Source organism: Passer domesticus, chromosome 15, assembly GCF_036417665.1.
Source record: "Passer domesticus isolate bPasDom1 chromosome 15, bPasDom1.hap1, whole genome shotgun sequence".
In the NCBI taxonomy this organism is placed as follows: domain Eukaryota; kingdom Metazoa; phylum Chordata; class Aves; order Passeriformes; family Passeridae; genus Passer; species Passer domesticus.
Genome location: NC_087488.1, coordinates 2,238,712 through 2,255,056, shown reverse-complemented (window position 1 = coordinate 2,255,056; position 16,345 = coordinate 2,238,712). Strand labels below are relative to the sequence as shown.

At 63.9% G+C, this 16,345-nt stretch overlaps 3 protein-coding genes across 8 annotated transcripts; 1 reads left to right on the top strand and 2 right to left on the bottom strand.

Annotated features, from left to right (window-relative positions):
* The first annotated feature begins 1,240 nt into the window (after positions 1–1,240).
* On the top strand, positions 1,241–5,127 carry STUB1 (STIP1 homology and U-box containing protein 1). Its single transcript, XM_064390578.1, has 7 exons — positions 1,241–1,528; positions 2,431–2,629; positions 2,736–2,901; positions 3,038–3,128; positions 3,635–3,691; positions 3,808–3,924; positions 4,250–5,127. The coding sequence occupies exons 1-7, from the start codon at positions 1,343–1,345 to the stop codon at positions 4,373–4,375; spliced, it is 942 nt and encodes a 313-aa protein (XP_064246648.1). The 5' UTR covers positions 1,241–1,342; the 3' UTR covers positions 4,376–5,127.
* A 107-nt stretch (positions 5,128–5,234) lies between these two features.
* JMJD8 (jumonji domain containing 8) lies at positions 5,235–7,566 on the bottom strand. Of its 3 annotated transcripts, none has more exons than XM_064390580.1 (9): positions 7,408–7,566; positions 7,247–7,330; positions 6,940–6,988; positions 6,746–6,842; positions 6,422–6,490; positions 6,235–6,354; positions 5,791–5,858; positions 5,539–5,673; positions 5,235–5,467 (listed from the first exon to the last, which is right to left on the bottom strand). In XM_064390580.1, exons 1-9 carry the CDS (start codon positions 7,491–7,493, stop codon positions 5,387–5,389), a joined length of 789 nt encoding a protein of 262 aa, XP_064246650.1. In that variant the 5' UTR covers positions 7,494–7,566; the 3' UTR covers positions 5,235–5,386. The 3 variants fall into 3 exon arrangements, with proteins under 3 accessions (XP_064246650.1, XP_064246651.1, XP_064246652.1); XM_064390581.1 differs by having other exon boundaries at positions 5,539–5,646; XM_064390582.1 differs by lacking the exon at positions 6,422–6,490.
* Positions 7,567–7,776: 210 nt separating this feature from the next.
* On the bottom strand, positions 7,777–16,123 carry WDR24 (WD repeat domain 24). 4 transcript variants are annotated; one of them, XM_064390567.1, is made up of 10 exons: positions 15,431–16,123; positions 14,058–15,034; positions 13,555–13,732; positions 12,124–12,799; positions 11,939–12,054; positions 9,996–10,117; positions 9,593–9,697; positions 9,182–9,519; positions 8,263–8,510; positions 7,777–8,165 (listed from the first exon to the last, which is right to left on the bottom strand). In XM_064390567.1, the coding sequence occupies exons 2-10, from the start codon at positions 14,536–14,538 to the stop codon at positions 7,997–7,999; spliced, it is 2,433 nt and encodes an 810-aa protein (XP_064246637.1). In that variant the 5' UTR covers positions 14,539–15,034; positions 15,431–16,123; the 3' UTR covers positions 7,777–7,996. The 4 variants fall into 4 exon arrangements, with proteins under 4 accessions (XP_064246637.1, XP_064246636.1, XP_064246638.1 ...); XM_064390566.1 differs by having other exon boundaries at positions 14,058–14,977; XM_064390568.1 differs by having other exon boundaries at positions 14,058–14,911.
* Positions 16,124–16,345: the final 222 nt, after the last annotated feature.

The following is a 16,345-nucleotide window of genomic DNA, read 5'->3' as shown; positions in this document are numbered from 1 at the left end:
AAAACAGCATCATCCATCATCCCTCCATCCATCATCCATCATCCATCCATCCATCATCCATCCATCCATCCATCTGTCCATCATCCATCCATCCATCCATCATCCATCCATCCATCATCCATCCATCATCCATCCATCATCCATCCATCCATCATCCATCCATCCATCCATCCATCCATCATCCATCCATCCATCCATCTGTCCATCCATCCATCCATCATCCATCCATCCATCATCCATCCATCCATCTGTCCATCCATCCATCCATCCATCCATCATCCATCCATCCATCATCCATCCCTCATCCATCCATCATCCATCCATCCATCATCCATCATCCATCCATCCATCATCCATCCATCCATCCATCCATCCATCCATCCATCCATCATCCATCCATCCATCCATCCATCATCCATCCATCCATCATCCATCCATCCATCCATCCATCCGTCCATCATCCATCCCTCATCCATCCATCATCCATCCATCCATCATCCATCATCCATCCATCCATCATCCATCCATCCATCCATCCATCCATCCATCCATCCATCCATCCATCCATCCATCCATCCATCATCCATCCATCCATCATCCATCCATCATCCATCCATCCATCATCCATCCATCCATCCATCATCCATCCATCCATCATCCATCCATCCATCCATCCATCCATCATCCATCCATCATCCATCCATCCATCCATCCATCCATCCATCATCCATCCATCATCCATCCATCCATCATCCATCCATCATCCATCCATCCATCCCTCATCCATCCATCCATCCATCCATCCATCCATCCATCCATCCATCCATCATCCATCCATCCATCCATCCATCCATCCATCCATCCATCCATCCATCCATCCATCCATCCATCCATCCATCCATCCATCCATCCATCCATCCATCCATCCCCATAAACCACACCCCAGTCCCCTCCATCCATCATCCCCCGTTCAACCCTATAAACCCCGCCCAGACCCCGCCCATCTGACACTGACCACGCCCCCGGCGCGCTCCGCTCCTTTCCAGGCACGCCCCGCCCCCACCTCCTGCGGGCAGGCCACGCCCCCAAAATCTAGCCACGCCCCTTTCCCCTCTATTAACCCCGCCCTCCACTGGCCGCCCGTCCCTACCCAGAGGCCCCGCCCCCTCCCCAGAAGCCCCGCCCAGTCCCGTCGCTGCCCGGCTGGCCCCGCCCCCGCGGCCCCGCCCCGGAAGCGTCGCTGTCGCAGTGCGCGGCCGGAGCGGCGCAGCCGGAGCCGCCGGAGCCGCCGGGGCCGCCCGAGCCAGCGGAGCCGCGGCCCCAGTGCCGCCCGGGCCGCGCCATGAAGGGCAAGGAGGAGCGCGAGGGCGGCGCGGCGGGGCCCGGCGCGGCGGGGCCGGGCGCGGGGGGCGCGGGCGGCGGCAGCCCCGAGAAGAGCCACAGCGCGCAGGAGCACAAGGAGCAGGGGAACCGGCTCTTCGGCGGCCGCAAGTACCCCGAGGCCGCCGCCTGCTACGGCCGCGCCATCGTGAGTCCCAGCGGCGCCCCCGGCCGAGCGGGACCGGAGCCCCGGGGAGGGGACACCCGCACCGCCGTCCCAAGGGCCCGGCCCGCGTACCCCCGGACGGGACTCCCCGGGAACGGGCCCTCCCCCCTGGCCTCGATGGCCCCAGGCTGGCAGCTCCCCCGTGGCCTGGACACCCTCCCGGAGCCGGCCTGGCCAGCCCTGGGGTGCGGTCCCCGGGGATGGGTCACCCCCGCCGCACACCGGGCCTTGGGGCCCGCAGGGTGGGCCTTCCCCGGCCTGGCCATCTCCGAGGCCTGGCCTGGGCATCACCAGGCTGGAACCTCCTCGGGCTGGGCACTGTTCTTCCTCAGGGCCTGGCCAAGATCCCCCTGAGATGGGACCCTTTTAATCTGGACATTGTTCCCTCACTGGGCCTGGCTCGTCCTGGGGTGCTGGGCACAGCTCCGGGCCTGATTCCCCCTCCTGGGCCTGGCCTGGCACCCCTGGGCCTGGCCTGGCACCCCCCGGCCCTGGCCCTCTCTGGACTTGGACTCCCCAGCCCATCCTCTCCCTGACCCAACTCCAAGCTGGACTCCAAGCCCTGCACCCCCCCAGCCTGAGCGTGTTTCCCCTAAGCCCTGCAGTGTCCCAGGGCTGTGCTGGGTAGGGCTGAGCCACGCTGGGACAGTCGGGGTGCCAGGGGACAGTCCCCTCTGGGGGCAGGGACACGGGCTGCCCTATGGGGACTGTCCCCAGTCCCTGCCAGCGCCTCCCCACGGGGTGCACGCCCTGGCTGGCACTGCTGGCCCTGCCTGCCCAGGGTGACAGCGCTGCGCCGCTGGCTCGGCGAGTCACCGTCTGTCACCCGGCCGCCAGCACGTCCTGGCGCTGCCGCCGCCACCGACATGGGCCTGTCCCCGCAGAACCGGAACCCCTTGGTGGCCGTGTACTACACCAACCGGGCCCTGTGCTACCTGAAGATGCAGCAGCACGACAAGGCGCTGGCCGACTGCAAGCGGGCGCTGGAGCTGGACGGGCAGTCCGTGAAGGCTCACTTCTTCCTGGGCCAGTGCCAGATGGAGATGGAAAACTACGACGAGGCCATCGCCAACCTGCAGAGAGGTGAGCAGGCACGCTGCCACTGTGCCCTGCTCCTGTCTGCTGGGAGAGGGCCAGCAGGGCGACAGGGACGCCGCTGCTGGCGCTGAGGTGCCCTTTCTCTGCCCAGCCTACAACCTCGCCAAGGAGCAGCGGCTGAATTTCGGGGACGACATCCCCAGTGCGCTGCGCATCGCCAAGAAGAAACGCTGGAACAGCATCGAGGAGAAGCGCATCAACCAGGAGAACGAGCTGCACTCCCACCTGACCAAGCTGATCGTGGCCGAGAAGGAGAGGTAACAGGGCGCCTGGAGAGGCTTTTTGGGTGCCACCAGGCTGGCACAGCTCTGTGTGAGGTGTCTCTGCAGAGCCCTGCAGCAGGGAAGGGAGTGACAATGCTCCCCCATCTCCTGGTCTCCCACTCTGTCCTAGGGAGCTGGCGGAGTGCCGAAAGACTCAGCAGGAGGAAAACACAGACGAGAGCCGGAGCCGTGTTCAGCTGGCCAGCATCGAGGCCAAACACGTGAGTGGGGGGCTGGGGGCTTCCTCATCCCATCCTCATCCCCATCCTCATGCTCTGCTGCAGCCAGGGGAGCTGCAGGGCTGCAGCTGTGCAGGTGAAAGCTGGGAGACCTTGGGACACAGCACAGTAGCCTTCATTCTATAGCTCGAGCCACTACTGCAGGTCTGTTGTGTCCCCCCATGATGGCTTCCCCTGCTCTGTCACCTCTTGTCCCAGCCTGGCAGCAGTGAAGCCTGCTGTGCTTATTGTTCCCTGAGGAAACACAAGTGGCTCTCGGCCACATGTGGGTCTGGGTGCTGGGGACTAATCCCAGATAAAAATAGGCCCACAAAGGAAGGTTATTTGTAAGCTGGGTCACTCCTGCCAGTTCAGTCAGGAGCTGCACAGGCAGAGGGGCCACAGAGGACTTGCCCCAGCACCCATGGTGGGAGGCTTTGGGGCTCTCCCTGGGGACCTGTAGCCCCTACACACCAGGGACCCCGTGTCCTCAAGGGCTTGTCTTTCAGGACAAATACCTGGCAGACATGGACGAGCTCTTCTCCCAAGTGGATGAGAAGAGGAAGGTGAGTGTGGCCCAGCCTGTGCTCCTGTAAACCTGCTGTGCACCCTGCTCTCTACTCTGAGCCAGCACCACCTCCCAGCCCACTTTCCTGACCCAGCTGTGCCTCTCTCGAGCCAGAAGCGGGACATCCCTGACTACCTGTGTGGGAAGATCAGTTTTGAGCTGATGAGAGAGCCCTGCATCACGCCCAGCGGGATCACCTACGACAGGAAGGACATTGAGGAGCATCTCCAGGTACTCCGGGCCAGGGGGCTTTCCCAGGACCTTGCCTGGGTGGGAAGGCATCTTTTTGCTCAACTCAGAGCTCCGCAGGCTCCTTGGGTTTGCTCCCAGTTACCTGCCCGGGCAGCTCCCTGTGGAGCAGGCGCTGCCGGGCCCTGCCCAAAGCGGAGGCGGCTCTTGGCAGGGGTCTCACACCCTGACCTGCCCTCTCCTGCTGGGAGGCACCTCCGAGGGGCTCTCCCCCTTGCCGTGGGCAGGTGCCACGTGGCGCTGGCCTCACGGGCACCCGCGCCCCGGGGCTGAGCCCGGGCACGTGGAGTAACCGGTTCCCCCGCAGCGCGTGGGGCATTTCGACCCGGTGACGCGGAGCCCCCTGACCCAGGACCAGCTGATCCCCAACCTCGCCATGAAGGAGGTGATAGACGCGTTCATCTCGGAGAACGGCTGGGTGGAGGATTACTGAGGGGCCGGGGGCTGCCCTGGCACAGCTGGCTCTCCCCGGGCTGGCACCATGCCTTACTCGCTCTCCGGCTGTCCCCGCTCCGCCCCAGCTGCCCCGGGCCTGGCGCTGGGCGAGGGCACGTCACCATGTCCCCTTCCCGAGGAGGCGGGCACCACGGCTCCCTGGCTCCCCTCTCCCGCTCCGGGAGCTGCCTGGGGGTTGGAATGCTGGCTCCTCGGCAGTGGCCTCACCACCATGTCTGCCGCCCCCTCAGCCAGGGCAGCCACAGTCCCCAGAGAGCACGTCCCGCTCCAGGGATTGCCACAGGGGGCTTGCCGGGATGAGCACCTGGAGCCCCGTCCCTCCCTGTGTTTAGAGTTGTTTCTCCTCCTTCCACCTCCTGCCTGGCCAGGGTTGGGCCCTCTTCCCAGTAAACAGCCACTTACCGGGATGCTGCTGCACCTTCTGGCTTTTCCTGGGAAACAGCCGCCCCAGGGCTGGAAGGGGCTGGTTCCCACCTCCCCCTCCCCACTGGGACTGCGGTTCCCTAAGAACAACCACCTGGGTTAAAGTTCTTCTTCCTTTTAATGAAATCCCTTAAAAACCCTACAAAAAATAACCAACAGATTTGCATCCAAGTGAGATTCCAGCGTTTCGGTCGGCCGACGGCCTGCCTGGCTTTTGAGTGCCCTCTGGAAGTTTGCCAATGTCCATTAAAAAATATATATATAGAAAAAGAATAAAAAAAATTCAGCAATAAACGTGGAAAAGGATCTGGAGTGGTTCACAGCAGCCATTTCTGGGGATATCCTGTCTGGGGAATCGCTGCCATCCTGGGGGGACCAGGTTTGCTCCAGGGATGCAGCAACACACAGTGTGCTTCAGTAGAACAACTTTAATCCAAAGACCAGGAAAAACCAAAACTTTCTCAGGCAGTTGGTCCCAGTACCAGTGGCCTGTCCCTGAGGGTGGCAGGAGCTGGAGCTCCTGGCCTGGCTGGGATGCTGGTGAGGCGTCCTCGTCCTGCCAGCCCTAGCCCAGGAAGGTGGAGATGAAGACGCTGGTGTCCAGGTTGAGAGTGGCGTGCCACCAGCGGTCAGGGAAGTACAGCACCTGCAGGGGACAGCAGTGGGGTCCCACGGCTCTGGCTGGGACGCCCGGGGTCCCCCACAGCCCTGCCTCACCTCCCCGGGGTGCAGGGTGCACTCCAGCGGGCGCTGGGCCGGCGGCAGCGCGGGGTAGGTGTGCTGCAGCCAGGCCAGCGTGCTCTCGTTGGGGTGGAAGTGCGGGGTCTGCTCCGGCGGGTACAGGAACCAGCGCTGCAAAACACCGCGGCCACATCCCCTCCCACCCCCTCCGGCCCTGCCAGGGACACCCGGCGGGGGCCTGCTTCTGTGCCCCCTCCCCAAATCCTTCCCCCAGGGCTCCGTTCTCACCTTCCTGCCGAAAATCACCTCGGAGAAACCAGGGCCGTGCCAGTGGAAGGGAACGCCAGAGCCTGAGCCTGGTGGGAGTGGGGGGTGGTACTGGGGAGAGCCCCCAGTCCCGGCCCAATCCCATCCCAGTCCCGGCCCAGTCCCATCCCAATCCCGGACCAGTCCCGGCCCAATCCCGTCCCAGTCCCATCCCAGTCCCGGCCCAGTCCCATCCCGCGGGTTCCCGGCCCAGTCCCATCCCGCGGGTTCCCGGCCCAGTCCCGTCCCAGTCCTGTCCCAATCCCGTCCCAGTCCCATCCCAGTCCCGGCCCAATCCCATCCCAGTCCCGGCCCAGTCCCGTCCCAGTCCTGTCCCAGTCCCGGCCCAGTCCCATCCCAGTCCTGTCCCAGTCCCGTCCCAGTCCCGTCCCGCGGGTTCCCGGCCCAGTCCCGTCCCACACCCACCTGCGATGCCAAAGCTGTAGGCGGGGCTGGTGCCCGGGATGCGGAAGGGAGGGGGCACGTAGTGCTGGAAGAGGGGCTCCCACTCGGTGAAGTTGTTGTCCCCGAAGAAGTAGAGGGTGTCTGGGGGGACACGGGAGCTGAGCCCGGCCGGGGCAGGGGCTGCGGGGGGCGGGACGGCGCTACCCACCGCTGCCCAGGCGCGCCGGGTCCTGCGGCTTCAGCAGCTGCTCCACGTACTGCTGGAACGGCACATCCACTGCGGGACGGAGCGATGAGCGGGGAACGGAGCGGGGAACGGGGAACGGGAGGGATGAGCGGGGAACGGAGCGGGGAACGGAGCGAGGAGAGGGGGAATGGGAGGGATGAGCGGAGGAAAGGCAGGGATGAGCGCGGAACGGAGTGAGGAGCGGGGAACGGGAGCGAGGAGCGGGGAACGGGAGCGAGGAGCGGGGAACGGGAGCGAGGAGCGGGGCAGCAGCAGCCCCGCGGGCGGGCACGGCCCCGCGCTCACCTTTGCGGTACGAGTAGGTGTTGGCCGTGCTGAGGCGCACCGGGAAGGGCCCGAAGGCCGCCAGCAGCTTCTCCCGGGTGCAGAGGGCTCGGAACGCCTGGGGATGGAGCGCGGGGAGCCGGGATGCTGCCGCCGCTCCCGGGGCACCGGGGGGTGCGCCCGCCCGGAACCCTCCGTCCCCTCGCGGCACTCACCGAATTGTCCGTGACCCCACCGAGGATCACTGGCCGGGAGAAGGCGAACCTGGGGGCGGCATCCAGCGGGGTCCCGCACGGGCGGAGCACGGGGACCGGCACTGACCCACCCCGGGGCACCGGGACCGGCCCCGACCCACCCCGAGACTGGCTCCAAAGCACCCCCGGGGCACCTTCCCCCAGGTTTTCCCCCGGGGCTCCCGGGTCCGCCCCCCCCCCCCCCCAGTCCCCCCCGCCGCTCCCCGTTAGCCCGCCCGGTGCACCGGAACTGTCCCCGGGCCCTGTCTCGGTGCCGGGCCCCCCGTACCGCTGCAGGAAGAGGGAGTAGGTGAGGGAGGCATCGGCTCGCTCCACGGTGCAGCGTGGCTCCTCCGGCACCGTGCCCGCCAGCCTGCAACGGGAGACTCCGCTCGGCACCGGCACCAGGACCCGCACAGGGACCGGTCCCGGGGCAGCCCCTGTCCTTACCAGCCGCCGTCCGGAGGGTCGGTGCAGGCGCCGGGCCGGACCCAGCCCAGCAGCAGCAGCGGCAGCAGCCGCGGGGCCGCCGCCATCGGGACCGGCACCGGAGACACCGGGAACTACAACTCCCGGCATGCACCGCGAACACACGGTGGGCACGATCATTGGCTGGGCGCGTCGCTACGGGTCCCGGTAAGTGCCATCCTTATAAGGCAGCGGAAAGCCAGCCCCGCCTCACGGCTCAGTGTCCGCCCGACCCCAGGGGACAACAGCATGGGGACAGCGGGACACCGCAGGGCGGGACCCTGCGGAGCGGGGCCGGGGCCCCTCCCAGCGGTCCCTGCATCCAGGCGAAGCAAAGACAGGAGTCATGGCTCGAATCAGCTGCTGGTTTGTTTTAATCCAGTAAAAAACGGCCGGGCGGGGGGTGCCCCCCAGCCCTTATTTACACAAATAAATACACGGAGGGCGGTGCCAGGGGCATGGGGCAGGGCACGCTGCCTGCCCCGCTCCCCCCTGCCCACGCTGCTGCCAGCTGCCCTGCAGGGGCAGGGCTCAGGTGTGCTCTCGGGGGGCTCAGGTGTGCTCGGGGGGCTCAGGTGTACTCGCAGAGGTGGCCGCAGCCAGCGGGGCAGTGGGAGCTGGTCTCCAGCCACTTCATGATGTGCTGCAGGTGGCCACCATGGCTGCAGCCCTGGCACCAGACGAAGAGCCCCTTCACCACATGGTGACACACGGCACACATGCTGGCACACTGCCGACACCTGCACCAGGAGATTCGGGTGGGTGTGGGCAGGGAGAGCCCTCGGGGGGCAATAAGGGGGAACGGGGGCACCCACAGGCCCCTCTGGGCCCCCTGACCTGTCGCAGATCCAGCCCCTGTTGCTCATGGGCCGCTTGCAGTTGCTGCAGTTGACGTGCAGGGTGGTGGAAGCCTGGTTGAGGCAGTTGATGGCACGGCAGGTGCTCAGCTTGATCACCTCGTTGGAGATGTTCCAGAGCTGGAAGCGCTGCAGCAGGTCGATGTAGGACGTGTACCAGTGCTCCTGGGGACAGCCACAGGCAGCTGAGCCTCCACATCCACCTGAAACCCCCTCAGGACTCCAGCCCTGTATCCCAAAGGCAAGATTCCCCTGGGGGCTCAGCCTGGAGAAAAGGAGGCTCAGGGGGGGCCTTCTCACTCTACAAGTCCCTGACAGGAGGGTGGAGCCAGGTGGGGTCAGGCTCTGCTCCCAGGGAACAGGGACAGGAAAAGAGGAAATGGCCTCAAGCTGGGCCAGAGGAGGTTTAGGTTGGATATTAGGGAGAATTTCTTCATGGAAAGGGTGGTCAGGCACTGGCACAGGCTGCCCGTTGCAGTGGTGGAGTCACCATTCCTTGGGAGGATCTAAAAGCTGTGTGGATGTGGCACCTCGGGACATGGTTCAGAGGTGACCTTGGCAGTGCTGGGGGAATGGTGGGACTCGATGATCTTAGAGGCCTTTTCCAACCTAAAGGATTCTGTGATCCTCTGCTCCCTGCAGTGGGAGAATGGCTCTGCAGTGCTGAGGAACAGCATCCTTCCCTGCATCAACAGGGTGAGGACACCTCCCCACCCCAGCCCTGCAGAGCCCACCCCAAATCCCTGCCAGGACTGCTGGTGGAGCAGGCACCAGAACCCTGGGGCTGCTCACTCTGCCTCAGAGCTGCCCTGCCAGGGCCTGCAGGAGAAGGAACGTGCCCCGGCCCCAGGCAGGAGCCCATCCCACGGGGAGGCACGGCCCTGCCCTCGGGGCCGTACCTGCGTCTGCTCATCGATCTCCTTGCGGATGCGCTCTCCCAGCACGATGAGCACGGACACGGCCGTCTGCACGTCGCCCTGCTCGGCGTAGAAGAGCAGCGTGTCCCGCACGATGGGGTTGAAGAAGTCGGAGGGCAGGCGGTTCTCGTAGAGAGAGTGGGAGATGGAGATGAGCGAGAAGGACTCCACGGGCGTCAGCGACACCGTCTCGGCCTCGTTGCCGCTGACGTGAGGGGAGTCGGCCTTGTCCTGCAGGTGGTCCAAGGCTGACGGGTTGTCCACGATTTCGTGGCGCAGGGGGAAGGCTTCCTGGGGAAGGCTGTACTCCTGCTCTTCAGCTGCGAGGAGAAGAGCAGGAGTGAGCAGAGCGAACCCAGCGGGGACAGACAACACGTCCCCCAGCGCGCTCACCGTGCGGGTTCTCGTGGTCCATCATGTACAGGTCGTCCTCGTCTGCCTCCACGTCCCCCAGCAGGTAATCCGCAGGGACATCGCTGCCCTCCGTCTCCTCGTTGTCTGCGTGCCCAGGGAAAGAGAAACCAGCTCATCACACCACTGGATCCACCTCCCAGGGTCCTGCCCAGCATGCCAGGCTGTGCCCGAGCCACACAGCTCAGCTCCCCACCACTGTCACTGTCACCCCAGGTCATGGGGGAACACTGTCCTTCTGCCCTGGGGCTCAGTGCCCTTCACCCTGGGGCTGCAGCACGTTCAGCCACCCCAGTTCACAGGACAAATGCCCCAGTTTGTGGCCTGTCTACGGCTGAGGAGGGAGGAGCTGTGGGGCTGCACTGTGCCCAGGCAGGGGCGTTACCCTCGTTGTTGATCAGGGTGGAGGAGGAATCCATGAGGATGTTCTCTGGGCGGCTTTCTCCTTTGCTGCGGTCCAGTCTGGACTCGCTGCCCAGCCCAGCAGGGATATCTTTCAGGTTAAAGCTGGGGAAAAAAGCCAAAATTAACAGTCAGAGGAGTATAAAGTTTCCATTTCAGCCAGCAAACAGCCTGGATGCAGGTGTCCAGTTGCAATTTGAATGGAGAAACATGAGATATGGTGATATCCCTTCGTGGGCAGAAGGGATAACACCAGTCCTGACTGTGTGAGTTACAAATAAAGACACATTGTGACTGTGATCACAGCCCTTCCTGCAAGCCTGGTGGCACTGCACACGCACTGCAAAGGTCTCCCTGAAGAATTCCAGAGCTGGGCAGGCTCTTGGCTCCATCTCCTTCCCCTCAGAGGCAGGTGAACAGGAGCTGCCTCGCTCCAAGGTGCCTGGCTGTCAGTTATGCATCACCATGCTTGGCCTTCACCGAGATGGAGAAGGGAAGGGATGGGGCTGGAGCAGAGCCCAGCTCCCCAGGCTGCTGCCTGCCATCTCAGACAGGCACAGCCACCCCGCTGGAGGCAGAGCTTGGTCAGGGACAGTGCTTGTTTCCTTTGGTGTTATTTGAGGATCTGTCACTCACTGGGAACCCGGTCCTGCGAGGTCTGACAGCTCATTTGGAGTCCTCACCCCACATGTTTATGTCATTGAGAAGAGGAAAAACAAGTTTTCCTGCTTCATCAGCCCACAACGGGCTCTCCATGCCAGCCAGCTGCTGGCAGAGCTGGGCCGTGCTCTCCCTTGGAAAGGCTCCAGACACTGCACACTGGCAGTTCCAGCTCCAGCCATGAGACACCTCCTCCAGCCCCAGCCCTTGGTCACCATCACTGCCCTGGGCACTGCTGAGCCTCACCTCAGATCCTGGGGTCACTTTTGGGGCCCTCATGACAGGGAAGACACTGAGGGGCTGGAGCATGTCCAGGGAAGGGAACAGAGCTGGGGAAGGAGCTGGAGCACCAGGAGCAACTGAGGGAGCTGGAAAGGGGCTCAGCCTGGAGAAAAGGAGGCTCAGGGGGGATCTTCTCACCTCCACAACTCTGACAAGAGGGGGGAACTAGGGGAGTCAGGCTCTGCTCCCTGGGAACAGGGACAGGAGAAGAGGAAATGGCCTCAAAATGTGCCAAAGGAGGTTTAGATTGGATCTTGGGAAAATTTCTTCATGGAAAGGGTGGTGAGGAACTGGCACTGCTCCAGGGCAGTGGTGGAGTCTCCACCCCTGCAGATACTCAACATCATGTAGATGTGGTGCTTAGGGACATGGTTTAGTGGTGGCCTTGGCTGTGCTGCTGGGGGAATGATCTCAGAGGACTTTTCCAACGTTAGAGATTCTGTAATTCATGAATTCAGTAACTGCAAAGCTGGTCCAGCCCCTGCCCCACCACAGGCCAAACTTTGGTTGAAGGAGAGAAGGGAGCAGTGTGTGAGGCTGCACATTTTGAGGCCAGGCTGGCCACACCAACCTGGGAAGTGGCTTCGTTCAAACAATGCCAGCATGCAAACCAGCACAGCCTGAGGCTGAGGGAGAGCTGTCCCTGTGTCTGGGGCAGGTTAGGTATTATGCAGAAATTGTTCCCTGGGATGGTGGGGAGGCCCTGGCACGGGGTGCCCAGAGAAGCTGTGGCTGCCCCTGGATCCCTGGCAGTGTCCAAGGCCAGGTTGGATGGGGCTTGGAGCAACCTGGGCTAGTGGGAGGTGTCCCTGCTTGTGGCAGGGTGTTGGAATGAGATAAGCTTTAAGGCTCCTTCCAACCCAAACCATTCTGGTATTCCATGATGTGACTCTACAACCCCATCCCAGCCAAGGAGCTGTTCCCACTCCCCCCTCACGGAGCTATCCCCTCATCTCATGGCTGCCTGCAGCTCCCACCCCGTACCTGTTCATGAGCGGGAGGGCAGTGCTGCCTTTGCCCATGCTGTGGTTGAGGTTGGCGGACGACACGGTGCCGAGGCTGGAGTAGATGATCCTCAGCATCGTCCACGTCTGCGCCACCTGTGTGGAGCACACTCCCTGTCAGAGCTGCCCAGGCTCCCCCTGCAGCCCAGCCGTCCCTCAGCTCACCTGGTTGCGCTCCAGCCCCTTGGCCACCTTGGCGTTGTGGTCGCAGAGCTCGGCCAGCGGCCGGCCGGCCAGCGCGTACTGCTTGGCCGTGTGCACGAACCAGTCCATGCTGCCGCTCTCCACGTCCGTCTCGAACACGCTGAGGGCGCTGCAGGATGAGATGTACTCAAACTGCTCCGTGGGGTCCAGCTTGCGCTTGAAGAAGATGGGGTGGCGCCGGTCGCCGATGTAGGGCTTGCGGTTGGAGTCGGAGGAGATGAGGCTCTCCTTGGCGGCGAAGGCCAGGTCTCCGTAGAGGCTGTAGCACAGCCCCTCGGGGTTGGCCCGCTCGATGGGCTGGCTGGCGTCCTTGAAGATGTGCTGGTAAAGGGTGCTGTCCTTGGAGCCCGACAGGAGGAAGTAGGGGTCGTGGAGGTGCCGCCACACGATGCCCGTGGTGACGTCCTTGTGCTCCTCGAACATGGCGGAGGGGATGAAGGGGCGGCGCACGTCCCACACGTAGATGTTGTGGTCCACCATCATGGAGCAGGTGGCGATGTGGTGCTTGCACTCGGGGCGCCACTTCACCCGCGCCACCGAGGCGATGGTCTGCACGCAGTAGATCTCCTTGGCCCGCGTCGTGTTCATGTCCCACACCTTCACCATCTTGTCACGGCCACCCGTGGCCAGCCAGCCCCTGGGACAGGGACGGATCAGTGCTCACCTCTGTCCCCACCGTGGCACGGAATTGCTCACAGCACACGTGTGACCACATCCACGCCACAGGAACGCAGCTGGGCTGCAATCCCGTCCTCCCAGGAGCTCCCCTGGCACCTCTGCTCTGCAACCAACCAGGTCAGGCAGAACCTCCTCTGTGCCCCCAGTTATGGCCCTGCTCCTCTAGAGCCACATCCCAGTCCGACCAGTTCCCTCTGGCTCTGCTTTCTGCTGGCCAGGCACAGCAGAGAGGAAAAGGCCATTCTGAGCATATTTCAGTGCCCCTCTAAGATCATGAGCAGTGGCAGCACTGCCTGGCAGGGAGTGAGGAGAGACCTGCACACTGTAGCAACTCCTTCCACATCCTTCCCAGCAACCTCCCAGGAAAGGCAAGAGGGAAACACGACTGAACACAAGCGAGCTGTGTCCCAGAGCAGCCAACTAGTGCCTTCCTCAAGCTGAGCACTGGAGCAAGGGCTGCTGTGACATTGCTATACACAACCATAAGACACCCAGTGCCTCAAAACCCGCTAACTTATCAAAAAACAAACCTCAAACACTCTTACACCACCCCAAAAGTTCAAAGCAACAATCAATCCTATCTCCCAGCAACATCCCAGCCCCTGACACAAGGGGACGGGGTATCACAGACCACACCTTCCCCTACAAAATCCCAGTCCTGTTTTTAGGGTCTCTTGTCCTGCAAGGCCGGGGGGCTGGCAGGCCCACACTGACCTGTCCTCGGGGTGCCAGTCGCAGCAGAAGACGGGCCCGTTGTGGGCTGTGAACATCCTCTCGTAGCGGTCGGGCCGGCGGATGTCCCACAGCTGCACGTTCCCGTTCTCGAAGGTGGCGGCGAAGGTGAAATAGTCCCGGATGCTGAACTGCACATCACGCACGCTCTCCGACTGGCCTGGGAGGGGACACACAGTAAGAGCTCCAGCAAAGCTAAAAATCCCACTGGAAGAGCCATGGCACAGAGAGGAGGGGCAGCAGGGAGTGCTGTGACTGTCTTCCATCACCCACACAGTGCACTGAGAGGCAAGAGAAGGCACCAAAATGCCTCTCAGCTCCTTCTGGGCATCAAACCCTGAGCAAACCCTCCTCCTGGGCAAGGGGAACGACAAAACCCCCAACCCTTGCCTCTCCGAAGGGTGAAGGGACAAGCGAGGAAAGGACAAAGCTCCCAAACTCTGCCTCCCCACAGGGAAAGGGGACAACAGCAGCCACGTCTGTACCAGAGAAGGTGCTGACGGAGTCCTTCTTGCGCAGGTCGAAGCACTTCATGTAGCCGTCCTGGGAGCCGCTGAGCAGCATGTACACCTCGGTGGGGTGGAAGCACACCTTGTTGACAGTGCGCTTGTGCTCCGTGAACAGCTGGTCCTGCTTGTTGCGCGACGGCTTGCCCAGGTTCCAGGTGACCACCACGCCGTTGGTGGCGGCGGTGGCCAGCAGGTTCTCGTCCATCTGGTGCCACACCACGTCGGCGCAGCTGAAGTTCAGGGAGGGCTTGCGGCCCACGCGGAGGTTCAGCTTCTCCACAAACTGCTCCTCCTCGATGGAGTAGATCTTGAAGATGTTGCGGCCGGCCACCACCACCTGGGCGGCGTCCCGGCACACGCTGATGGCGTTGGCAGGGGCGTCCAGGTGGCAGAACATGGTGCGGCCGGTCAGCGCGTTGCCCCCCAGGGCGGTGGTGACCCTGGCCATCTTCTCCATGGCTGTCCTCGGGGCGGTGTCCCCTCTCCAGCAGGCTGCCTGCACACCCGCACGGCCGCCCTGCTCCACCTCAGCCAGAGCTGGGCAGGGACAGGCCGGGCTCCCGTGGCTCCTGCCGGGCCCTGGTGGCTCCGACTGCGGCTTCTTGTGGCTGCATCAAGGGGCTGTGCAGGTGAGAGGCCACGGCTGCCTGTGGGAGGGAGACACAGCCCCACTCCGGGCTCTCCTCCGGCCGCCCTCTGTGGCTTCCTCTCAGGGAGTTCCTGAAAACCTCCTCTGGGTTCCCTCTTCCCTCCTCGGCCACAGCCTGAGAGGTTTTGCTGTTGCTGATAATCCAGGTCAAGCACAGCGCTGTGGTTGAAGTGAGCAGTGTCTGCAGCACGAGGTGGAGTGAAGTGAGGCCACGGCTACCTCCGTGGGGCACTCGGAGCCCCAGAGCCTGCAAGAGCCAGGGGATGACCCTCCTTCTCTGGGGGGCAGCAGTTACTCCAGGCTCCTGGAGGGATCACGGGTCCCACGGGCTGTGTCCTCCAGAGCCGGGCTGAGCTCCTGCCACAGCACTGCCCTCCCTTGCCAGGCCCCACTGATCCCTCACACCGCACACTCCCAGCTCCTCAGGGCCCCTTCCCACCCTCACAGCCCCCTGGGGGTCCCGTCCACCCCCAGCCCCCTCATATCCCACAGTGCCACCCCACCAGGGCCCTCTCCTGACCCACAGCCCCCCGGACCCCTCAGACCCCACACCTCCCGCTCTGCAGGGCCCGCTCCTGACCCAGAGCCCCTTCAGGGCCCACTCGGTTCCCTCAGGGGCCCCCTCACCCCATACCCTGCTCAGGGCCCTTCCCGCCCCTCAGAGCCCCCGGGGCCCTCTCACACCCCACTCCCGCCTCACAGAGTCTCCTGCCGCTGCCTGCCGGTCGCGGAGCGCTCCGTGCGGGGCCCCGGTGCCGCTCCCGAAGCCGAGCCCGGTGCCGGTTCCCGCTCGGCCCGAGCAGGCCCCGCCGCCGAGCTCCCGCCAGGCCACGCCCCCTTCCGCCATTGGGACCCGCCCCCTCCCGACAGACCGCGCCCCTTCCGACGGCGGGGCACGGCTCTGACGCCAGGCCACGCCCCCTGACACTGCCCGGATGCTCCTCCCTCCGCCTGACCACGCCCCCTTCGTGTCTCCTGCTGTTCAGCCCCGCCCATCTGTGACAAAACCACGCCTCCCACAGCTCTGCTCCGCCCCTGTCCGTAGACCACGCCCCCGTCTGTAGACCACGCCTTTCTTGTCCCTGGACCGCCCCCTGCACCAGGCCACGCCCCCTTCCTGACCGGAGATCCATCAGGCCCCGCCCATTCCCATGCCAATCGAGAGGCCCCGCCCCGTGTGAAGCTCCGCCCCAGGTGAAGCACCGCCCCCGTATGAAGCCCCGCCCCCACACAGGCCCCGCCCCCGCCCGGTATAGGGCGCGCTGGGGGCGCGGGGCCATGGCGGGCACTGAGCCCTGGGGGTGATGAGCGATGAGCCTTGGAGATCCGGGCACTGAGCCCTGGGGTGCGGGCACTGAGCCCTGGGGTGCGGGCACTGAGCGCTGGGGGTGGTGAGCAATGAGCCTTGGAGATCCGGGCACTGAGCCCTGGGGGTGATGAGCAATGAGCCTTGGAGATCCGGGCACTGAGCCCTGGGGGTGATGAGCAATGAGCCCTGGGGTGCGGGCACTGAGCCTTTGGGGTTAAGGGCATTGAGCCTTGGGGCTCGGGGCAATGCGGGGTCCGGGGCTGCCGGGGGGACATGGGGTGCAGTGGGCATAGGGGTCCGCGGGGA